Source organism: Sciurus vulgaris (assembly GCF_902686455.1).
Source record: "Sciurus vulgaris genome assembly, chromosome: 3".
Lineage (NCBI taxonomy): Eukaryota > Metazoa > Chordata > Mammalia > Rodentia > Sciuridae > Sciurus > Sciurus vulgaris.
The window spans coordinates 92,961,935-92,987,784 of NC_136463.1; the positions used below are offsets into that span (position 1 = coordinate 92,961,935).

The window sequence follows — 25,850 nt, forward strand, 5'->3', positions numbered from 1 at the left end:
ATTCTGTTATTCTGAGAAATGTCATCTAGATTTTGTATATGAAAATTTGAAGAAACAGTCTATTCTTTTTATCAGATACACAGACTTTTGGAAACCTTACATTTAGGCAATGTGACATAATCCAGGGTTTAACATTTGTCTCCTAATAGGAGTTTATAGAAATGGTAAATTACCTGGAATTAACCAAATTATGCTACATAAAAGTATTTATTATTTGCATACTCTGTGCCAGATGTGGTACAAGACTCTTGTATGAAAGAAATTTAAGACATGGAATCTCCAAACAACACACAGTAAGGAGTGAACACACATCAGTATGTACTACAAGTGCAGCAGGAATGCTCACTAGATGAGGTGATTCCATGTATTATGGGTCTGAGGAAGCCAGGGAAAGTTCATGGATAGAACATCTGACTTTATTTTGATGGATGGATACAGTATTTGGATCAGGCAAGAGGCCTTGCTGCTAGAGAGAGCAAAGGTGTGAAGTTACAATATCATAGGGAAGAGGTGAACTTTAAGGTGAACCCTCATTTACAAAGGTAATAAGTTAGAAAATCTAGTTTCATAAAGGGTTTATGTACTGGAGACTAACTTGTTCTTCTTGGTCATCCTCTTTTCTACCAAATGAAGTTTAACTACATACCCTTTATCTTTATAATGAAACTTTTCCAAAGTTGGCTTTGGGTTAGTTATTCCCACATCGTTTTCCCACTTCGGTACTTAGGAAGTTGACAGTATCTTCACACACACACACACACACACACACACATGCTAGAAAAGAAGAGATCTAGGTATGTATTTGAGGAGTTTTGAAGAAACCATTAAGTTATAACTTTCTTTGTCCTTGTCCACGCTTGTGGACAATTCATTATTTTCACTATTCTGTGAACTCCCTATAAATAGCTAATACAAAGAAATGAGGAGAAACAGTTATCAACCACTTGTTACCAGCACTAGGACAATATTTGCAAAATGGAATGTGAAAACTTTTCCTAAAGTAAGGTTGTCTCATATTTGTGGATTCCAGACACCCATACTCCCCCTCTACTTCTTCTATGGATAAAGAATTAGCTGCAGTATTAGTTTTTAATTTCTATAAGATTGATTTCTAGTAATTATCAAAAGGTCACATAGTATGAATGTTGGGTTGGGTTATGCCCAAGAGGATATTTTAAAGCCATGTTTAGCAAACTTGGAGACAGAATGAGATCTGAGGAAGGACATTTTTAAATGTCATCAGATTACACCTATCACCACCTCCTTTCTCACATAGGTATTTTTGTTTGATTTCTTTTTGGTACTAGCGATTGAACCCAGGGGAACTTAACCCCTTCCCTAGTCCTTTTTACTTTTAATTTTGAGACAGGGTCTCACTAAGTTGCTTAGGGCCTTGCTAAATTGCTGAGACTGACCTTGAACCTATGATTCTCCTGCTTCAGCCTCCTCATCTGCTAGGATTATAGGTATGTACCATGATGTCCAACTCTCACATAGGTTTTGATGAGTAACTAAATTATAGTACATAAGTGCATTGTTCAAAATTACATTGCATAAGATTCCAATTTCAGAGCATTTCAGACTTTGGATTTTCAGATCAGGAATTCTCTACCTGCAAATATTCAAAAATCATAAAAACGCTGAAATCTGAAACATTTCAGGTCTCAAGTCTTTTGGATAAAGGGATGTTTTATTATCTCTTTTATTTAATAGCTTACACTAACCAGGTACATAAATCCTTACACATGTATACTTGTTCTAAACAATAATTAATTATTTTATAGGAGAAATGCTGCAGAGCACTGATCAGAAGTATCTACTAAGATACCTTCATTTTCTTCTATGGGAAAATCATTTAAATTATTTCATTTCATGAGAGCATACATTCAAATTAGTAAAATAGAAATAAATTATTGATAAGTATATAGCTGGGGATTCCTGTGCAGATAATTAAGAATAGTTTTGTCCTTTTTTAGTGATCTAGAAACAATTTGATACGATTAAATGTAAAATTTCAAGTATTGACAGATTATTCAAGTTTGAAGTCACCTGGATAATAAATGTGTTTCAATGGTCCAAACTTCTAAGATTAGAAGAAAAAAAATTGGTATTGTTTTTGCCAAATTTCATTGTAATTCAACATTATCACTTTGATTCACAGTCATGATCAGTGTTATGGGTTGTATTCTTACTACAGTACCTGAAAAGGTAAGAGGAAAGGAATAAAAAATAAAACTACTAAAAATAGAAATGCTTCTTTGATGATCTAAATTTAATGACTTTGATTTCTCCTGTCTATAGGTATCTTTAAATTTTGGCGTTCTGGAAATGTGTATTGTGAACATGGTTAACGATATTTACTGGAAAACTGCTATGCATTATTTGTATTGGTGTTTTAGGGAGGGACAAGAGAAGTAGAAGCCATCATCCATTATTCCCTAAATAACTTTCAAAGAAAGGAAGGAGCAGGGTAATAAAGAAATAAAGAATGACAATATAAGGATAGGTGTAACACATGTGTGTATGTTTATGTGTTTAGAAGCAAATCTATCAAATGAACAGAAGTTTGCACAAAGAAGAAAAGAAGAATTTAGCAATAATAAAGGGAAGACTGTGAAATAAGTAAGCCTGGAGTAGTGTTCTGACAAAGGTGGAGGGTAGGGTTTGGAAGAAAATAGAAAGATTATTTTAGAAGAAGTAACTGAAAGGGCTACTATGGGTACACCAGTTGGATACAATGTGGCTCAAGAGCATTGTGTGAGCTAGGTTATAGAAGGACGTGAACCCATGTGTATTGTGAGATTTTCAGATCTCTAGGGTTCACATATATGCATTCATTTTGTGGAAAGGATAATAGTATGCAGTGGCTCATGCTGTGAATCAGACGGCATCCCCAAAAAGAAAAAAAAAAAAAAAATCCGTTATATCGTTAGTATTGATTCATAATTATTTATCTATACTTACTTGTTCTGGGAATATTAAAAATGATTTTCTCATTAAAGTTCTCTGTGTGCTGATTTCTATCGGACTAGACTGTCTAAGGTCACGGAGGCAATGTCTTCCTTTTTTCATTCATTTAAACATTAAAAATGTATTGATCTCTTACTTTGTGGCAGACTATTTCAGAGTACAGAGTGAGTTTGTAATGATGAAAATAGTCTCCATGTCCTTAATTATACATGGGAGATAAAAATGTAGCCTTCAAGATGACACAGAAAAAAATAGAGTTGTCTGGTGAAAACAATAGAATAGAACTTACAGTGAATCAGAATGATTTTGTTTCCAAATATATTTATCACTCTACAGTCTCTTCCCTGTAGTTGTTACATATGTGCCTACCTATAAACATACAATCATGTATAATTTATCAACTATCATGAACATAATTGGTGCTCTTTGATTTTCATAGTCATGCGATCCCCACACAATGCAGAGAAGAACTCGCCATCTTCTGAGGCCCTCACTGAGCTCAAGGACTTGTGCTGAAGACTCTCAGGTGCGACCCTGCCTCCTTAATGAAAATTGCTTCCAGTTCCAGTACAATCTAACAGGTACAGTTGAAATTCACGACCTTGCTCTTTTCCCTGAACCTTGGCTGTTGGGAGAATGTGTTTTCATTCTTGGTACCAAGGAGAGAGAGTAGAATGTGTGACCATGCCACATGAAAGGCAGAGGACCTTTTATTTCCCATGTTCCTTCACAAAAAGAAATACCTGTTCCTGGCATGTAGATTCAGCAAGGCCACCTGGAATCTTCAAAGTACAAAATGCTTAGAAAAACTTGGCAGCATTTGAAAATAATGTTGATGTAAGTCATTATATACTGAAACAACAAAAATAAATAGCAAAGGACAAATTACCATTGAGAGAAGAGTGAACTCATACTAGCATAGAGTTGACTTTTATTATTTCAGAAATTCAAGTTTGATATAATTTCTGTATAAGTCTCAAAAAAGATGAATGAGCCCTGAGTAGTCAGGGATGTTTGAGAAGTAGTGAGACACTCAGCCTAGTTATTCAGCTACTGCTTGGGTTTTTCCTGTGTACCACAGTGCTCAGTGTTTAAAAACCAAAGGACTGCTATAGCTATATTGATCTGCTACCTACCATTCTCTGCAGCAGCAAATGTACAAAAACACCACAAAATGTGGAACCATGTTAAGTCTCAGCATCAAATTCATTACTGAGGACCACACCACCATATGCCTGCGGAGGCAAAGCAATCTCCTTTCCTGAAAAAAATCCCTGCTGTGGCCTCATTGACACAGCGGAGATTCCTCATATAGGAAACCTGCAATAAATTCTGTGAGGCTGTGTGTTTGTTTTATGGGTGAAATATGATGTGGTGGCTTTGCCCATTTTCTCTAGATCCCTGTTTTTTTTCAGTAGTTTTTCAGAAATACGTAAAATTTGCTTTATTGGAAAAGCATGTATTTTTTAAGACTGTCTTTACTGTACCTGATTTTGCTATTCCTATTAAACTCTTAGGTCATTTACCAGATATGGAACATCTCCTTCAAGAGATTCTATTGCTGTGGTCACAGATCTTCTTTTCTACCCATACCCACAATAGCAGCTTTAAGAGTCAAATTAATTACAGGGTATTTTATTCTAACTTCCTATTGCCTAGTTTGAAATGTGACTATCCAAATCTATAAAACATTCTCTGATTATAGAATAATATTTGAAAAACTGTATCTTTCCTGCTATCTGTTCTGGGTAGTCTTTCTTGGCTACACTGTATCAAATATGCAAAATTGTTGGTGATTGGGTTTATTCTTCGATACGTTTTCAAGTTGACAACAAAGACTAATATCTTAGTCCACTCTGTCTGCTCTCACAAAACGCCATAGACTGAGTGGCTTATAAACAACAGAAACTGATTTCTCATAGTTCTGGGGATTGGGAATTCCAAGATCATGACCCCAGAATATGCGATGTCTGGTGAGGGCGCCTACTCATAAATGGGGCCTTCTTGGCTTTCTCACATGGTAGAAGGTACACCCAAGCTTCTAGGACCTCTTTTACAAAGAAACTAACCCCATTCATGAGCTTTCAATTCTCATAACCAAATCACCTCCCAAAGGTCCTGCTTCCTGCTACTGTCACCTTGGGGATCAGGTTTCAGTGTGTGTTTAATCCATGGGGCAGGCATAATCATTCAGGCTGTGGAGACTGGCATTGTTTCTGGGTTGTTTTCTCTCTTGATTATCCCAACATAGTTGGTTCTAAGCTCATTCTCCTTTACCATCCTGGTTAGTGTTTTTCTCTCCTACCACAACCAGTGTGAGATGATTTCTAACAAATCATTTGTCTCTTTGCCTCTGGAAGGCGAACTTAGGAAGGTAACTCATATTCATTTATTTAGTCTTTTTGTATATATGTTCATTTATTTAACCATCAAATAATTGCATGATACCTTCCAAAGTCACCTGAGAATGGTTTTAGGATTATGTGTGCACTTCCCTTTTCCACCAGTGCACACAATGGAAGATTTATTGCATTATTCTCACATGGTCATAATTTTGAAACTCAATGTGGGTAACCCTATGCCTATAGAGTGGAGCACATGCCAGCTGAGTGAAAATGCTTCCTGTGGTCAAGGTGTCAGGACCCGCCTGCTAAGCTGCGTGCGCAGTGACGGCAAGCAAGTTAGCATGGATCAGTGTGATCAGGTAACTTATTTATATTGGGATAACACACCCAGTTCTTTGTTTTACTTAATATTGGTCTACAACCCTTATGATGTTTGCTGTAGAAAACAGAATGATCTGTTCTTATCTCACCTTAGATTAAAGAGGTACTAGTATAGTACAATTAGACCTTACTAGTTAGGACTTGATAAAAATGATGCAGAATGGTCATTTTGTACTGTGGAAGTGGGTTTCTTTAAATACGTGTGTGTGTGTGTGTGTGTGTAACTTCCAAGAATACCTAATGTAACTGTACTTGCTTGCCAATAAGTTATTCACATTGGTGACTTTATTATTGCTATATGACTGTGTTGGAAAGGTGGTTCATTTGTATGTGTTATATACACTGTCCTTTGAATGTAAGAGGGACACTGATACTTGCTGTTAGAACACTTTACTAATTTAATTAGCAAATAATTGCTGGATAAATGGCATAATTGTACTTTTCAATCTGCATAAAATGCCCCCCTATCAAGTTTCAAACTTAGAGAGTTCTGAAGTTTTAAAAATTTTATTGTCCCTTCTTTTTCCTGTGACAAGCTGTATGGAATTTGGAGGAAAGCTGTGTTCAGACCTATGCCTAAGAAATTGGCATTTCCCTTCCCAATGTATAAATGAAAAACACTGCAGGGGTAGTTTAATAGAAATAAAGATGTTATCGTACTATAAGACTCACTGGAACAATTTTCAGAATAAGTTGGAAATAGGGGCCAGTGAAACAAAATTGGGACAGAAACTTCTGTAACAAACTGGCAAAATAAAAACTGGTCCCATTTGTCCTAACATAGATAGAGTAAATTAGTGGAAATTAAAATAAACCACAGTCTTCCTTGCCTATCCTAACTTAACCCTAAACACTGTCATATCACCCTCTGTAAGCCAAAAGCACAGTCATCAACCAGCATACCATCCTGGACCAGACCACCTGAAATTGAGTGCCCTACTTACTGAAATTCTGAACTGTTTAGTACCATGTAGAGTGCTACCTGTCAAGTGTCAGTGATTTAACCTTTTATTTTATTTAATCTGCCTTTTAAGTTGTTTGCCTCAGAAAGAAATCACCCATCTACAACAATTTCAAATAGACACAGTATATATAATAAATCTTTTGATACTAAGAAAGATAAACTGTTCATTAATAGAAAATCAAATTCTTTGTCCTCTAAATAGGAAAAGTCCAACAAATATTTAAAGAATATCAGTTTAAAGAGGTCCCAAATCATTGCCCTAACTAGACTATCCATACTTCACAGATAAATCATGGATCCCTTTGTGGTAATTTTTATTGTACAGACTTGGCAAATCATCATGTTATAATAATTAATTTTATAAAATCATTATAATTTTAGCTTGATGTGGATATATTACTAATATTTAACATATGTCAAATGTTAAAGTTTTCCTAATTAAGCACAATATGTATGACTCATACAGCACATTATTCCATTATTCTTTCCATATTTCTTAAGTGATTATTATTTCACTAAGACCCCTTCTACATTGGTCATTAGACTGTGTATATTTTGACTGTATGCTGATTTCAGAGAGGAGAAGACAAAAATAAATGGTACCACCAACTTGTGCCAAGATTAGCACTATGATGGAATTTTTAGCCTGTGGACTTCAGATGGGCTGTTTATTCCTATTATATATATATATTTATTTTTTTATTATTATTATTTTTTAATCTTGGAAGCTGTTAGTTTTAAGTTCTTTATGTACTTTTGGACCACCCCAGGGTACCTGGATTTAGCATTGAGATGTACTCCTGGATGCTGATTGAGCAACAGGAAGACTCCTGTGTCTTGCAACCCTCTGCTTTCCCAGCACCCTAACAGCAGGGCCATTCTAGAGTTTAGAGTTTTATACAAAGAAATTTGGGCTGACAAAATTTTATTCATGAAGTTAAAACAACTGTTTTCTGTGAATGCTACCAATTTATATGAGAAATGATATTTTTCCCCTACTGAAATGTAGAAAAGTTATTTACCACAGAATAAAGAGTAGTCTTATCTATAAAAGGATAGTGATTGATTTGATAGCTATATGATTTCTCCCATAAAGTTGTATTTCATTTCCATTTACAGCTTAATTTAGAGAAGCCCCAGAGAATGAGCATTCCCTGCATGGTGGAATGTGTGGTGAACTGTCAGCTCTCAGGATGGACTGCTTGGACAGAGTGTTCACAGACCTGTGGCCAAGGAGGTATTTTGGCTTCCTGTGTTTGTTCTTACTAAATAATTTCATTTTTAAAATATATTTCAATATTTGAAAGTTTGATATATGTAATATAGCATGTTGGCCAGATGAAGGCAATGAGACTCCTTTAGAGAGGAAGCAAAACAGAACCTGGCCTCAAATTGGTGTAGTAGGACTAAGCAGAGGTTTGAGAACTGACCTCATAACAGTGATAAATTCCAAAGTGATGGCTAGATCTATGGGATGACTTTCATTCAGAAGATCCTAAACTCCACCAGTTGAAAAGTATATAGACCTTAGTGGATTTGGAAGACATTATGTTAGTGAAACTGACCACGTTTCATGTAAACCTCCCAAAGTCCAGTGACCTAACATAATAGGAGACTGATTTTCCACTCACATAAAGAAAGAAGTCACTTGGGCTTAAAAAAGTCAATCAAGAACCGGTTGACAGAGGTTCTGCCACTTTAACATAACCAGTTCCTCTGGATGGTGGTAGGTACTGGCTCTGTGGACGCTCTAATGGACCAAGTTAGAAACTACACACTTCCCTTCCACACATATTCTGTTAGACAACGTTTAGTCCATGTTCCCATCTCAGTGCAAATGGGCAGGGAAGTAAATGTGGTTTCTAGGAGGAGGAAAAGGAGTGTGAGTCCCTGGTGAACAGAGAGCAATTACTGCCATTAGGCTCAGGACCTCAGTATGACATCACACAATGACAGGGGATTCAGAAGTCAATCAGTATGCAGAAGCTAGGCAAATGGAAAGACATGGCAGTCCAGCCACTAGGCTGAAGTAAGATCCAGAACAGGTGCCCATGCAGAAAGAAAGAGAGAGAGAGCAACGAGAACATAAGGAAAGCTCAGGGCAGCTTCAGAACAGAACTCTGGTCTTGAAATAGGGTTAATAATTTATCATAGAGTGAATGTCAGAAATTTGAAGTAGAGTCCTAAGGAGAAATCCTGATATATAGTTAGGTACCAATCAGGGGAAGAAAAGAAAAGAACTGAAATTTGTAGAAAGTCATGGAATCAGATGGGAGAAGAGGATCTGTTGCCAACAACACATACTTAGAAGCATTTTTCTAGAAGTCTTGAGACTGTAACACCTGTGCTAGGGTACAAGCTCATTTCCAAGCTCCTCATAAATGGATGTGCTGGGATGGTTGATAATTCCGGTTTAGTTGGGATTGTCAGGAACGAGGCAGGACTTAGCATGTGAACATGACTGTACAATCCTAAAAAGGGCAGAGCTGAAAACAATAGCCAATATTTGTGTTTGGAAATTATGGGTAAGAAAAACTGACAAGTATTTTTGCAGAGAACATAATTCACAATGAAAATATGGGAATCACAATGCCCAATAATGATATGCCTTTTCCTATACAAATGGAGCAAGAACCTTAGGAAGCCACATGGTAAATTTTAGGACCAAGATTTCAATGGCCAATCTATAGCTCCTACACTGTTCTGAGAGGCAGCAATGGTACAGGTTTCATTCAGGTATTCACTTTAAAATTGCATAAAACGAGGTACAAATTGCTGCTGTTTAAGTAAGTGATTTAATCTTTTTGAGTCTCAGTTTCTTCATCTATAAATTGGAATTAATGCACACAATGGAGACTGCTAAAGTTTGAATTTTAAGTGTCCCCCAAAGGCCCATGCATTAAAGGTTTAGCCCCCAGTGTGGCACTATTTGGAGGAGGTGGGACCTGGTGGGAGATCTTTAGGTCATGGAGAGTGTACCCCTGAAGGGGATGGTAGGACCCCAGCCTTTTTCTTCTCTTTCACTTCCCACCCATGAGTGGTTCTGCTCTGCCACATGGTTTTACCATAATGTGCCTCCTCAGGCCCAAAATAACGGGCCAAGCAATCACAGACTAAAACCTCTAAAACCATGAGCCAAAACTACACCTTTTCTCTTTTTAAATTGATTATCTCAAGTGTTGTTATAGTGATAGAAAGCTAACCAACACAGAGGCTTTGTTTTGGGGTTGAGGATTAAATGGCATGAAATTTATAAAGGTATCTAGCATAGTAATTCACACATGATGGGTATTTAGCATATGTTAATTTCTACTTCTTTCTTTCTACCCACCAGCAGTAGAGAGAGTTATAAGAAGACTCCCAAAGATCTTTAAAGATTCTTTCATAGACTTAGTCTCTGAATTTTATATCTCATCATTTTACCCCCACTCAATATATATGTACTATCATCACAGCTGAAGAAATATTTTAAAAGGGAAAATATGATCAAGTGTTTTCCTATTGACAGACTGTCATGCATCTGCTCATGCATTCAATAAATACATATGTGCTGTTTGTATTCTATGTGTTGAGGATGCAATAGTGGGAAGAAAAAAATAGTCTTCCTAAATTCATAGAGCTTGCATTCTGGTTGAGGGAGAACAGATAATAAACAAACAAATAGGTAATAGTCATTGATTAATTCACTGAAGACACAGGCAAATCACAGGTGTTAATCACATTAGTGATGCCTGTCATCAGAGCACTTGGTTGCTCCTCTGTCAAAAGTCACCCACCTGGTTATCCCACAGTTGGTCACCACAATCCTGTCCTCAAGGGTCACTGCTGTAATGTGTTTCTTTTCTCTCAGCAGTAAATGGTAATATGCAAACAATTTGGAGCTAAAGTCCTATTATTGAGAGTATGGCCCCCAAGGGCCTGCAGGATTTTGCCTGTGCTCCCTCTCCATCCCCATCACCTTCCACTGCCCTGCTGGCTCTGTTTGCTCAATGCACCTTATTTCAGCCACACCCTTTGTTGCATTGCATTGTGCATCCTCTCACTCTGACACTTTTCCTCACAAGGGGCATCTCACCATCACTCCAGGAAGACAAGGCCTCCTATGGCTTTTATTGAGCATGAACTGAATTGATTTTAATGTTTACAAAGGAACCCAAAACCATGTTTGGATTTTACATGGACTGACCTCTCCATCTCTGATGAAACCTAATACTTGGCATATTAGAAGAATTTCAGTTAACATTTATCCTTGGCCAGGTGGTCGTGGGCCATAGGAGAAAACTCACAGGGCTAGAGCTTGCAGGTTGGATTGTGAGTTCAAAGGCAGTAGGTCCCTGGAGTGGCTCATTATGTAAGTTCTTAGGTTCTACCTCCCAAGAATGTGTACAATGCAAGTACATAGAAAATCTGTTCATTGTTTTTACCTGGACGTCCTAATTCTACCACTATAATAACAAGATACTAAAAAATGACAGATGGTATTATTGTAACACATCACCTGTACAAATGAAAAGCCCAAATCATACACTTAGATTATTAAATATTACTTTAATTTTTAAGGAGTTGGGTTAGTGCTGTGGATTCATCAGATCCTGTTTGTTTAGTAGAAACAAACTAGCAAAACCCTTCCAAATTTGAATCCCACTGTTGGATAAATCTAGGCAATCATTGTCTGAGCTTAAATTCTACTTCCTCAAATCTTATAATAATAAACAATCAATCAAAGATTTCATAAGCAGGAACATTAAATGAACTTAGGAACAGAGGGAATAAAGGAGGAATGTCAATTACCAGGAAAAACCAAGTTCCATAAAGTACTTGAGAAGTATCTAGATAGTGTCCACTGGCAAGTAAATACGAAGCCAGTTATCAATAGCCTCTAGCTGGTTTTGAAGGGTTGAGTGGGATAACTTCTTGGGAATCCTTTCTTGACCTCTAGATATCTTAATCTTCTGAACTTTTAAGTGTCATAATACAGTTTCAAAAACATTCCGTAATCCTGATATCTGATAAACCCTCTAGCCATCCAAGCGTGTATGCATTTAGTTATTCATTTTTTCATTCAACCAAGGTTTGAAAAGTTTACCCCTATTATCCTGGTGTCTAATGGTGTCCCATTTCATTGTCAGAAGTGGAAATGTGGGAAACAAATTGTATGGTGACTTTATTCCTTGAATTTTTTTTGAGTATGAGTCACCTTCCTGGGTTCTGAGAATGTACTATGCAGGGAATGGTTAAGATCCCAGATGAACAAAGCTCTGTCTGTACCTTCATAAAATGAATGTTCTAGTGGAAGTTCAGTAGGAAGATCAAGAGAGAGAAAGCAAATGAGCAAGTAAATAAACACAAAAGTAAATGCTGAGTGTTATGATAAACTAAAACTTTTAGAGAATTACAAGTATCTTGCAAGACGGTAAAGAAAGATCCCCAAGGAGGTGATGATCATGCCAAAGTTGAATGGCAAGATGATGCCTTAATCTTTATAATTAGTGTTTTTTTTGCTAGAGTGCTTGATGTGTAACCTCACAAGCAGTTTTTGTCTACCCAATATATATGTATACATATGTGTATATATATATACATATATTTTGTATATGTATATATATGATATATATATATACACGTGTATGTGTATGTATGTGTATATCTATTTTTTTCAGTGCTGAGGGTTAAATCCAGGGGTGCTATGCTACTGATCTACATCCCAGCCCTTTTCATTTTATTTTGAGGTGGAGTCTCACTAAGTTGCTGAGACTGTTCCTGAACTTGTCATCCTCCTATCTCAGCCTCCAAAGTGAGGCTTCCCCAGGATTACCAATGTGCTACACTGCACCCTGCTGCCTACCTCTTATATTAAAGGCTTTATGTGAGGACCTGCTGACACCATAGAGAAATGAGTATTTTTCTAACTTATTTATTTGTGCCTGACCTCAATTTAAGGTAGATAGGAGAAAGAAAGAAAGAAAGAAAGAGAGGGCAGTGGGGGAGGGAGGGAGGAAGGAAGGAAGGAAGGAAGGAAGGAAGGAAGGAAGGAAGGAAGGAAGGAAGGAAGGAAAAAAAAAGAAAAGAAAGAAAAAAGAATAGGACACTGGGCCCTTGACTTTAAACACCTACCCTCAGGATGGTACTGAGGGGTCTGTGGTTGTGTCATACCTCACCAGCTGTGAACCTCTCCCGGATTCCTGCCTTCCTGCTCCAGTCTTACATCCCTGTGGTCCGTGGTAATATTTCCAAAATGAGAGAATTCTATATTTAAATCACATCTTAATCCTCACCCCACACAAACTGAAAGCAATAAATAGCGGTCATCAAAAGAGAAATGAGTGGTACAGATTAACTTATTTCTTAAGGGACCAGATTCTGGAGCTGAATAGCGGGAACCCATCACTGGAGGACACCTGCAGCTTGGCTCTTCCAAGCGGTGTGCCAGCAGTTGTCTTTTATACAAGCCACTTTCTTTTTTCCAATGACCACAGCAGTGGGACAGAGACTACAAGATCCCAGGGTTTACATAGTCACATGAAAGTGGGCGAGCGAGTTACATGGGAGTCAAACGCCAGCACCTGCCGCTCTGGGCTTACTTCTCCATCAAAGGCAAAAAACTCCACAGAGTTACCTCTGTTTATGAATTCACTGAGCTGCTGGGCAAAACCCCGGGAGCCACACTTAACATCGCACTCACAGAACCACAGTGATCTGAGGGGAAATTTTAGAAATGACCTCTTACTTTATTTTCCAAGCATCTGGATTGCCCCTTTAATGTACACCTGAAGCTTGGCATATACTTTCTAATTGTGTTAAAGATCCCAAGGTCAGAAACAGTTTGAATCCAATTTATTTCAGGATAGAGAGAGACTGATTCTAAGCTTCCACTCAGGGATCTTTTTAGATAGATTTCAAAGATCAAAGCTTGTAATAGAAGAGCTTAATATTTGGATTAGTTATGTTCTTTGTCTATTCAATTTTCATCAGATCAGTGAAATGTAGAACTCCCTAAATTTAGCATATCATGAATTATTCATAATTATTATTTAATCAATAAGACTCTAAGAATGTTATGAATTTCAGACTATCTCCATTTTATATTTTTAATTCAGTATATATGATATGAGTTTATAATACTTTTCTATACTGTATAATCCAGCCTGCATCTTGTGTTTCCCAGGTGGTGTAGAATTTTTCTATCAGTTCTACCCAATAAGGAAAAATGAATTTATTAACCCCAAGGCACTATGATTTTTTATTTCCAGATTTTTGTTTTTCTCCCAGATTTCAAGGGCATGTCAGTAACCTTCATTTTTGGTATCTGCATCAAATTTTTTATCACTGTGGTATCTTTGGGCAGGGTCTGATAGTTAAAACAATTCAAACTTGTTTCCTGTATCAAGTGATTAATTCCTATAGAAAGTAGATAAGAAGCCAAATAATGAAATGGAAAAGAAGACTGGACAAGAAAGCAGAAGATCTGAGTTTTAGAGCCTGCTTTCCCTGTGGCATATGTCAGAATTGGAGGTGCTCACTAATCTTTTGCAAAACTCACACTATTTTTATTTATGAAATATCAGAGTGATTACTTCAAGGGCATGATTATCAATGCCAGGGGTATGCGAGTAAATTTTCATAACAGTACTATGTATTACAGACCTGATTTACAGTGTGATGATAGACAATTAAGTAACCTGCACAGGGTTGTATAGCTTGTCAGTCGTGATGGCTAGATTTGAACCCAGGTCTGGGTGTCTCTAAAGCCCTCATTTGTTCCACTCATGCCCCTGACATTTCTTTAATCACCTCATATTACATGGATCTGGGTTAGGTGCTATATCACTTTATAATTCTTTTAATTTATAGATATATTGAAGGGTAAGCAGAAAAAAATGGCTCTTAGATTGGAACACAGTTATATTGGTATATTAAGAAGTTCCTCTGGATTTTGTCTCCCAAGTACATGCTTATCTCAGTGTCAGTACAGTTAGATAGGATGGGGGATATAGCTCAATGGTAGAGTGCTTGCTTAGCATGAGTGAAGCCCTGGGTGCAATCCTAGCACTGCCCCTGCCAAATAATATCTAGTCTATCTACTAAGAATATAGCTATTATCTCACTTAGCATGGTATTCTCCAATTTCATCCATTTGCCTGCAAATGCCATAATTTTATCATTCTTTATGGCTGAGTAATATTCCATTGTATATATATACCACAGTTTCTTTATCCACTCATCAATTGAAGGGCATCTAGGTTGGTTCCACAGTCTGGCTTTATGCCATATACAAGCAGAGAAACAACATGTATCCCATTTGTTTACAATAAAATTAAAAAAAAAAAAAAAGAATATAGCTATTAGTCTTATAGATGGAAAATGTGTGATTCTGATGGTTTTCTCTAAAAAGAAGGTAGCTCTGAGGTTTCCAAACTCATTCTCTCTGACCTCATCTTGATTTGCATAGGGGTTCCTCATTGGGATATTGCCGCTGTTTATAGGTATTCATGTACTGCATCAAGTTTGGTTAGTTTTTACCAGGACTAATGTGATTGCTGAGAACAAAACTGGAGGTAAGCAGTTAAAATGCACATGCACACTGTGCCACTAAAAGTATGGAACTCTTTCCATTCAAGCAAAGCCAAAGGTGCTCAGGTTTTCTCCATTAAAATACCTATTAAACCCTTATAATAACATGGTCAATTCTGAGTTCTAAAACTGTGGTCTCATTATTTCCTCGAGTTACTAGGCTCACTTCTGGAGGGATGATTCTGGCTGAGTCTAGAATCAGTTGACTCTGAACAGCCTATGGAATATTTATCTTGCCTAAGTTGTATGTTCCGGAATGAAAATTATCTACACATCTGAAGTAATTTTCAGATAAGCCAAGGAATTCCTCTGCAGGGGAAGCCCACCACACCCAACCATCTCTAATAATGCCAAAGACAAGATTAAGAGCTGTTTTTAGATAGGACCTTAACTTTTCCACTCTATTATATGAGGAAATAACCTTGATCGCAAATCCACATTCACAAATGCATATCTTTAAAACAAATTTGAATTTAAAAATAAATAAAAGTTCTAGAAAATTTAAAGAGAAGTGAAAAGAACAGTTTCAATCATTTAGTCCATGTCCAGCATCAAGATCTGCATGGAATTAATTGAGCATTTTATATGCAATCTGACTTTTTACTGCTCTTTAAAATTTGCTCCGATGAATAGCCAAAAGCAAACAAAGAGTTATTGTAGGAGAAAGGTATTAGTACTTTAATCTTAATCATTTTTTGCTAAAGAAAAATATGAAGTGTATGAATACAGGTAGCAAATTTACTTCATAGGGTAGGATTAAGTGTAGTTCTCAAACTTGTTCAAGGGACCTAACAGTTAAAAAATAGATTCTGATACCCATGGCATGGACCAGACATGGTTTATTGGGAAGCACGTGCATTATGAGTGAGGCAAACTTTTGTTCCAATCCTTCTAACTATGTGATTTTGCAAAAATTAACTTTTCTTAGCTTTAGTTTATCATGTATTAAGTAAAAAAATTTTATGTCTGAAGTAAAGCCTAAGACAGAAGTTTTGTTGAAGTGACTTTCTTGGCATGACATTAAGGATGGTATGTGGGAAGGGAGAGTTACTCTCAGGGGAAGTGTAATGAAAGAAAGAGTGATAAGGAAGAAAAGAAAGCTAAGCAAGGATATGCTGTACATCAGAGCATATTATCATCACTCAAATAATTTAGTACCTTCCTCCGTAGTAAGGAATATTTTCATAGTGTCAGAAATTATTGTGCAATATATTGCCTTAACCACAGAGATATATGACTAAAAATTGGGAGAGTGAACTTGACCATCTCTTAGTGAGGTTTTGCTAGTTCCCCACTCCATTTACTTTGTCATCTGCTGGAGTTTACTATTAACCAAGAGTAGGTAGCCGGTGCCAAAAACTGAAGAATATATCCATAGGGGGAGGCAGTTGAAAGTGGAAACATTTGTTTTCATCAACCTAATATTTTGGTGCACATCAGCAAAGAACACCATGAACTTGAGTTCAGTGACATGACATCCTGTTCCTTGTGCTGTTTAAGTTGGCCAGTCCCTTGCAGATGTCACCATGTGGATGACAATTCCCAGCCAATGACTGAACTTCAGCTCAGAGTCAAAAGAAATAGTGCTAGTGAAAATCTTGCCAGTGATGATAATATCCATAAGCATCCAAGAAACTTCAAGTCACTTCATATGCTTCTGTTATTGCTTTACATATCTACAGTGCCTGGGAGTTGAAAGGTATGTTCATGTAAATAGCTCAGATATTTTATTTATTAAACTATTTGAGGTTAAGTAGGCATCTTTTTAAATGTTCTATTATTCTTATATTTCTTTTCCCTTATTCCTTACATGTAGTAGTTTTCATTGTTTATCAAATTATTCAGAATTATCTAGAACTCAGTTTTTAGCTAATTCAATGACAGCACGTCAGGGCCAAAGAATTATTGTTTAAACCATGTCACTAGAGAAGGCATGGTGACTGACTGCTTGGATCCAAAACTATGATCAGAACAGAGAGCCATTGTATTCGATTCCCTTTCTTATTCTAAGAAATGATCTTTCTATTCGTTTTATTTTTAAGTGACAGATCTTGGCAAATATTAAACCAGTTTTTATTAATTGTTTAAAATTTCCCACATAACCCTTGTCAGTAGAGCTCCAGTGTACAGTCTGACTACTGCTAAGTTCAGTGGGACTGTGATCTGGTCCCCTGTGCTGTAAGCCTATGTGGAATTTTCAGGATTGACCTTTCTCTGTTTTGGATTTTTACAATTAATATGCCACTTCACTGTCTGTTTTTCATGCAGGTCTTGCCATACAATTCTTTTTTTCTTTACTGCATGTAATTATTACTAATTTGATAGATAGTAATCCCAGTGTCACTGTTGCTTATAACAAGATACCAATATTCCCCAAAGAAAGAAAGGACACTTCCATCCTAGGCAGAGTGATCCCCCAGAGTAAGTAATTCAGACTTCCAGGATAGAGCTAAGAAATGATTGTCTCCCAAATTAACAAGTGGATTACAACTCTGGACAAAGAACATGTGGAATGTAGCCTTTGAATCACCTCTTTAAAATTCCCCTGTTCCCCCAATACAGAAATCAAACTCTGGGAGTAAAGTCCCCTATGTTTCTCCTTTGCTTGCAAACTATAAAATTTATTTTTCTTTTTTAAAAGAAAAAAAGAAAGAAAGAAAACAGCTCCAAGAAGTGAATTTCCAACAAACAGCAAACTTAAGCCATCATAATTTATGTCTATATTAAATTGAAAATACTTTATTTAGGAAGTGGATGAGTAGAGAAAAAGTCAGCTTCAGTTCTTTCATCTCACTGGTAAAAGGAAAGAAGTGAATAAAGGAAATAAAGAGAGGAGAGGCAGTTCAACAGTAACAGGGATTTATTTGGAACAAACCTGAGGAGGGGGGACCAGTGGAGACTGAGACTGGTCGTCTGCTCATAGCTAGTGTAGGGAGGGAAGGGGAATTTTTGTGGGTAAGTCATTGGTAGGGGGTTGTCAGGGAAGGGTCACCTTCATAAGGAACTAGGTGTTTTCAGGATTCCAGTCCCAGATAACAATTTCCTTTTTTAGATGATGGAGTGTTTGGGATTTCTTTGCATTATGGTGGAGTATCATCTGGGGTTTAGGTCAGGCTGAACCATAGTGACCTTGAGGTGACTCTTGTTCTAGGATGGAAGATATGTTTCAAAATAGTATTGCCCGTGTCAAGTTCTACCTAACACCTGGCATTGCCTGTCAGGCATAGTGTCCATAGTTATCATCAAACTAAGGTTCCTATAGATGGATAGACTCATATCTTGTTTATTTAATTGAAAAACCTAATATAAGCAAAAAAAAGTAGAGAGTAGACAAGGAAATTCCCCTGCTCTCATTATGGAAGCAGAAGGATATGTATGGTAGCAAGTTTCACTCGTACTCTGAGGGTAGAAGGAGTCCAGGCTAGCGTGTAAATGACTTGGTGGGTTGGGAACTGGGTGACTAATCATGAATTTCAATTTGTGTGCATTTAGTAATATATCCCAGAAAAATACAGGGAGGAACAGGCAGTGTGCTTTATATACCCATTACAGGCTTACTTCTAAAGCTAGTTCAAGAAGCTGATATGAAATAGTTCTTTAACAAGCATTTTCTTTATTTTAAATACTCTGTTAGGTGCTATTTATATGTTTATTTTAATCATACAATCAATGGGAAATATATCCAACTAGTACCTGAATATTCTTAACCTGAATCTCCATAATTGTGAGTTCTATATGAAACAAAATCCCACTTAGTATAAAAGTATTCATTAAAGAACTGATCATTTACAAAACCCCTCCCCCATCAGTCAGCATCCTTGATTAACACATGCATTTTGTCATGGCTTTTTGAGATTTGTTGATCAATCTTTGGCTACAAATGGAATGTGTACCCACAACAAAATGGGGTACACAATGGAGAGGGCTTCACACCAAAGAGTAAAGGGATATTGCTGACAGGTGCCTCAAAGGCCAAAGGCTTTATGATCAAGTTGCAAATGTCAGTCATGAAACACAGGTTTTTAATAGTATAATCCTAAAATTATATAAGAAATGTTCAATGGCTTTTTATTCTTTGTTCTAATAATGAATGCATAATTGTAATTATAATCTGAACAACAGTTGATATAGATAAAATTAACCCAGTTGTGTACTTGTTAGTTCCAGAAAAAAAAATCTCATTTAAATATTTGCATTATTTATTAAAAATAATTTAATTCCCATTTCAAAGAAATTCACTTTTAAGGGACACTTTCCCCAACATGAATTATCCTCAGATAATAAGGACTTCTGTATGCTTAGTTGTATTTTATAGAAGAGGAAATTCTTGCTCAGAAGAGTTACAGTACTTTCATGCAGTCATATAATTTTCTAGCTGGTAATGTGAGAGAAATGTTTCCAACTATAGTCTTTCAATGACAAGTCTTGGATTCTTTACACCATATATCAGCTGCTTTAAAATACTCTTCCTCTTATGTTCTATCCCCATCATAATTTTAAATACATTTAATTTGACCATATCCTCCACTGTTTCTTTCTTCCATCAAAATCTACTATTACATGAACAGAGCATCTGGGTTTCTGATATTTGGGGTTTCTAACAGAATAATCATTGGTTAAAGAGATTGGCTTGGTTAAGTAATATTTGACACTGAGAAGTGTTGGGCACCCATGTAGACAGCATCTGCATTTCATGTTGCTTGATTTTTATTTATAACTACAAAATTTGTGGAAGTCTCTAACTTGAGGGATATTCTATCTGGTTATTTCACTCAAAGAAAATACCCTTGAATTAAAAAGAAACAAGGAACATACTGGAAGATATCAAGTACCCCACAGAAATACCAGCTCTAGTAGTTTCCCTTTACCCTCTCATTTCTTTATTTGCAGTACTTTTTATTGTACTTTAATATAGGCAATTAAAAATGACAAGATACTTCATAATATAGATTGGCTGTTTGCTCAGTTTTACAAAATATTCTTGGAAGTAATAGTCATTGTTTGAAGACCTTTGCTTAGAGAGCAAAAGATAGAGATATCATATGGTCATATCTCCAATGAATGGTCTTCAGATTTATTTTAAAATGATAACAGGCTGGGGATATAGCTCAGTGATAGAGTGCTTGCCTAGTGCATGCATGGCCCTAGGTTCAATCCCCAGAACCACAAAATAATAATAATAATAATAATAATAATAATAATAATAATAATAATAACATTTTTCCTATTGAATTCATTTGGTCATTAGGTTTCCTCCATCTTTATGTACAGCAAAAAAAAAAAGAAAAAAAAATCTGTCATTTCAGTGATCATAAACAAAATGATTCTAAAATACTGACCTTCAGCATGCCATCAATTTAAGGACACACTTGAGTTATCTGGTAAAAATGAAACAGAGCCTCTTTGTGATAAAAGCAATACCACATTGTCAATATTCTTAAAAAGATGGATAGAAAGCAATATAATTATGATGACATTAAGATAATAGGTTATTAGGTCAAGAGAATAAACATAAAATTTAAAACTGAGGAGTATTTGAGCAAGAATTATTATAAAATCTTGAGTCAAATGTGTTTATCATGCAGAGATAGCATTTTATATGAATGATGTCTCACCTATAATTTGATTTGAGCGATTCTGGGAAGAACATCTGTCCAAAAATACATGCTTCACTCAGAAGCTGGATACCTAAGGATGAAGAATGGGTGGATTCTCTGGTTCATCAAGGCCATATTCCTGCTGATGCAAAATTCACCCTCGTCCAAAGTTCCTTTGATGTTTCTCCTAATATGCCTGAGAGGGAGCTCTACCTGGTCTCTTACCTGTGTCTACCCAGCAGCACAGTTGATGCTGCAGTTTCTGGAGCAAAACATCTGAGTTTGAATCCTATTCTACAACTTAATAGTGTTTTCTCCTCAGATAAGTGTCTTCAATGTCCCATGCTTCACTTTCCTCATCTATAATATGGCAAAATAATAGAATTTCCCTCCAGGGTTTTTCTGACCATTCAATTAGTCAGTCAGTGCCTATAAAATGTTTTAAAATACTGCCTAGCACAGGATACCAGCTCAGTGAATATCACTGATATCATTATATTATTATACATTTTCAGAGAACATAATATCATGAAGACAATTTTTAAAAATAAGAATTAAGCAAATATTCAGTTAGTACTTAATGTAGATGAAGAATTATGATAATAATAGAAACCTGAACTTAAAGAAATTTAGAATTCAGTATTTAGAAGTTCCAAATTTTCTTCAAGGGTATTCTCAGATTATCATAGATAATCTATAATAGATAATCTTTCCCATCTCTCTTAGGATATAACCATAGAATCTTTGATAAAGCTATTCTCTTTCTCACTCTCCATTCTACTCACAGTGACCTGCTGGGCCCTCAGATGTGTTGCACGCCCTCAAATCTTGTGCCTGGTTCTCTTCGCATACTCACCTCACATCACGTCTGGCTTACAGTGCCTCAGGTGTCTCCTTTAAGTCCAACCTCTCAGGGAGAATCATTCATTCCAGAATAAACTGCTCCCACAGAACCCTCTGTTTTTCCTTCAATATTTATCACAAATAAATGACATAATTAACTTTACAACTGTCGTGTAAGGTCAGCATGTTCACAGATTAAATTATAGTAATTAAATTAAATGTGCTTATTAATTGCTCATTAAAAAACTAAAAGTAGGGGTGAAAGTATAAAAGAGAGAAAGGAAGAAAGAGATTCAAATAGTGGTTCTGTCGCCTAACTCTTGAATTTATGATCTAGTGCCAGGAGTGGTCATAAGATGATAGAGTCTTCAGCCACTCTTATTAACCAACCATCTTTCATTGTGGAAAGGAATGCTAGCATTTGACTACATGCTGTTTAAACCTCATGGTTCCTTCATATAAGCCAGCATTCTGTTCAATGAAGGAAGAAACCAATCCTCAATTTCTAGGAAAATTAGCCGTGTTGAATTATTGAGGAAATTATTGAGGCCTCGGGAACACCATCCTATGGAACTTTTTAGAGTAATCTGGATTATATGTGATTCATATCTAATTTATAACCTAAGAGACAAAAAAAAAAAAAAAACAGATGCAACTTTCTCTATTTTTGTTTAATATTTATAAGCCTGACCTAAAAGATAAGGTCTGTGAGGCCAGAAGATACATCTGACAATGTTGCCACTGTACCTAGGATATAGCAAGATGCTTTGATCATGCTAGAGCTCAATAAGTAATCATTTGTGAAATAAATTTACCTTCTACCAGTGTTTACGTAGTCAGTCTGCTTGGCAACAATGGAAATTTTGGATTTAGGAAGATGAAAAAAGTAGAAGACAGGCAGAATTTTGGATACTTGAAAGCATAAAAAGATGAGGATAGCTTGTATCTCTGTAGAAATTTGAATTAAAATGGCAGAAAACTCAAAGGGGAACTGGAGTTCAGTGTATTCTAATGAAGACTTACATATGAACGGCAACATCCTGCCCTTTAACCCTTTCCAAGTCATACTCTAACCCAACAGCTCACACCTCCCTTATCATTTTAGGTCGAATGAGCCGGACTCGATTTACCATTATGCCAACCCAAGGAGAAGGACGGCCATGCCCCACAGAGCTTACCCAGCAGAAAACCTGCCCAGTGACCCCCTGCTACAGCTGGGTCCTTGGCAACTGGTCTGCATGTAAATTGGAGGTAGGTCATGTAATGACACAGAAATACTTCTCAGTATATCCAATCACCTGGTCAAAAGCACTGATAAAATAAATTTCACAGCACCAGGGGTTTAGCACACTGTACTTCTAATACAACAGAGAACATAGAAAAATAAATCAAGTGACTTAACCTCATGCAAAGTGATAGTGCTAAGAAAACAAATAGTCACTCATTAGGCACTGATTATAATAAACTGAGTCATGGGGGCTGTCAGTCTCTTTGGCATCTTCAATAGTTCTGTTATTTTTTTGGCTTGTTTGGGAATATCAAAGTAGTATTTAATTAGGCAAAACCCTGATGCTGTGGAAATGCACAGCCTGCTTTAGATTGTATTTCTTACACAGGCACTTTAGGCTTAGACAAAATCTTGCATAAGAGCAGAAAACCAAAAGTGTATGAAAGTTATATTTTAACATTATTACACAAACCAAGGTTACTACATTTTCCTCAATGATTACTTTTTTATTGGCCTGAAGTATAAATGCCTTGCAACATCATAATGTATCACGTATCTAGAGCTTTTGCTGGATCAGCAAAGATCCTCTACCGCATGTTCTCTCTGGCTACTTGCTTAAGAAATAGCACATTGATTTTCCCTCTTTTCTTATTTTACTAGTTTATCCTTCAGTTTGTGTTCCAAAGCATATTCTAATTAGGTAACAGTAATTTTGATTATGCATTAAGAAATCTTCAGAGTATTCTCATAGAGATGTTTAGTGTTCCTGTCAGAATGGCATTGTCATGCAATGTTATTATCTTGCAGAAGTTAAATGCCCATGTATTTTAATAGGTCCCAGAGGAGCAAGTATGTGTGGTACATTTGTTCAGTCTACTTTTTATAGAAAATAAGGTAACCATGCTAATTAACTGATTCAGAGGTAACCTAATACCCTTAAATATTAATACATTGTCTACTAGTCTAAACATCTTCTTTCCTAAGTCTTTAATTTTTAAATGTTGTTTAGGATCACTTACAGTTATGGAAATGGAAGCAATAGTTCTCCTTACAATTGTGATAACTTTGACAGAATAGAGAAAATAAGTTTAAAGAATTCAGGGAACCATTGCTTGGGAAGGGAAAGGAATGAATGTTGGGAAAAAGAGAAGGAGGGAAGTGGGGAGAGAATGGACTGCAGAGGACTGACAGGTCTCTGCTCCCAGCCTCACCAAGCACACAACTACCTCTGCTCATTCTTTTTTGTCTCTCAGGTGTCAGGCATCTTTTTTTTTTTTTTTTTTTTTTTTTTGATAGACAAGTCTGCCAACTTGTCTCATAGGAACATTATAGGAAAATGCCAAATGTAATGTTTTGCTGTCAAATGTTGAGCTTCTTCTGCCAGAAACACAGGGACAGAGTGATGGGCTGTGACCTTTCTCTGTAATAGTGCTGGTGGGTGAAGGGTTGTGACATCTTTTAGAGACTGTTGTAGAGGCTCCAAATGCCCGCAAGAGGTGACTAACTTTGCCTCCAGAAACTTCAGAGCTGCCTCAGATTCTAGATGGGGTTGGCTTCACTCCCTGAAAATTCCAGTCAGGAAGAAACCCTGGAAGTTCTCAAAAAACAAGTTTCTAGTTAATTACTCTGGGTGGGTACCTGCTTAAACAGGGCCAATCAATGTTTTTCCCCAAGAATTTAAAGTAGATCTAAAGCTGTTATAAGATAATCAGGCACTCTTAGCCGCTATGTTGTTCCACTTTATAGATAAAGTCAGTTACTCAGAAGCAAGAAAGCACAATCCAAATGACACAAAGAAAGGCCAAAGACAAAGGGAATTTTGAAGTATTGGAGCTGATTTTTTCCCTGAGTTCCAGATGCATTCTTACTTTCTGAAGCCTGATTTTTAATTTTCTGTGAAATAGATAACACAATATCTTTTCAGTGAATTGACTTTTCTTCAACTTATGTGTAAACCGAGGTTTTGGCATTACTGATCAAAACACATGCGGGCCTCTCGCACAAAGGAAGAACATCTCTCTCCAGCTGCTTTTCTGCTTCCCCGTGTCCTGGCATGTCCTAACCTGCCACTGAGCTTGTTCACTGAGGGTGATGATGACATTTTGGTAGCTGCTTGCCATCTGAGGAACCAAGACATAATAAGAGAAGCTTACATAAGGCACAGTGGATGTGCCATTTCTGCTACTATCTCTGATGAAAGACATTAGCAAAAGGAAGTATTGATCCTCTGGCATCACCTTTGTTTTAGTATTTTCTAACTCTATTCCTGTTTCCTCAGCTGCTAATAGGTATATGCACATATGCTGATAAATTTGTTCAGGGAACTCAAACTCTGGAGTCCAGCAGCCCTGATTTTGGTCATAGTTCTGGCAATTCCTAGTTGGTCCGGGACACAACCCCAACATCCATGGAAGCTCACGTCCTTCATTTGAAATGACATAAGCCATATTACCTCTGCACGTCCTCCCATATATTTTAAACCATCTCTAGATTATTTATAATAGTAATACCATGAGAATGCTTTGTAAATACTTGTTAAATTGTACTTTTTAGGAAATAATGACAAGAGAAAAATCTGTTCATGTTCAGTACAGATGCAATTTTCTAAAAATGCATTTTCAGCTCTCAACTGGTTGAATCTTCAATTGTGGAATGTGGACCTCCCCACCCACCTGTGAATGGCCAACTGTGCCTATTTTGATGAGGTTTTGGTAGGAATTAGATAAATTGTGTGAAGTACTTAGCATAGTACCTGACATTAAAAAAGAGCTCAATAAATTGCAGTTGTTACTATTATTTTGATTAAAAGTATGATTATGTTTATTAGCTCCATCTGCCTGTCTGCATCTGGTTGAGATGCCAATTCAGTGAATGCAAAATCTCCATTAATGATGTGGCCTGTGGAAGAGTGTGAGAGAATCCTGGTTATTTATAATCTTGTTCTAGGAAGC

The 25,850-nt window shown here is 36.6% G+C and overlaps 1 protein-coding gene across 3 annotated transcripts in view; it reads left to right on the plus strand.

Annotated features, from left to right (window-relative positions):
* The window catches only part of THSD7B (thrombospondin type 1 domain containing 7B), an 842,386-nt gene that overhangs the window by 791,848 nt on the left and 24,688 nt on the right, over positions 1–25,850 (plus strand). For all 3 annotated transcript variants that reach the window (XM_079135600.1, XM_079135599.1, XM_079135601.1), the window contains 4 exons: positions 3,410–3,551; positions 5,559–5,674; positions 7,780–7,897; positions 22,777–22,922. In XM_079135600.1, coding sequence (XP_078991726.1) covers positions 3,410–3,551; positions 5,559–5,674; positions 7,780–7,897; positions 22,777–22,922 — 522 coding nt within the window. The remainder of the gene's footprint in view (positions 1–3,409; positions 3,552–5,558; positions 5,675–7,779; positions 7,898–22,776; positions 22,923–25,850) is intronic.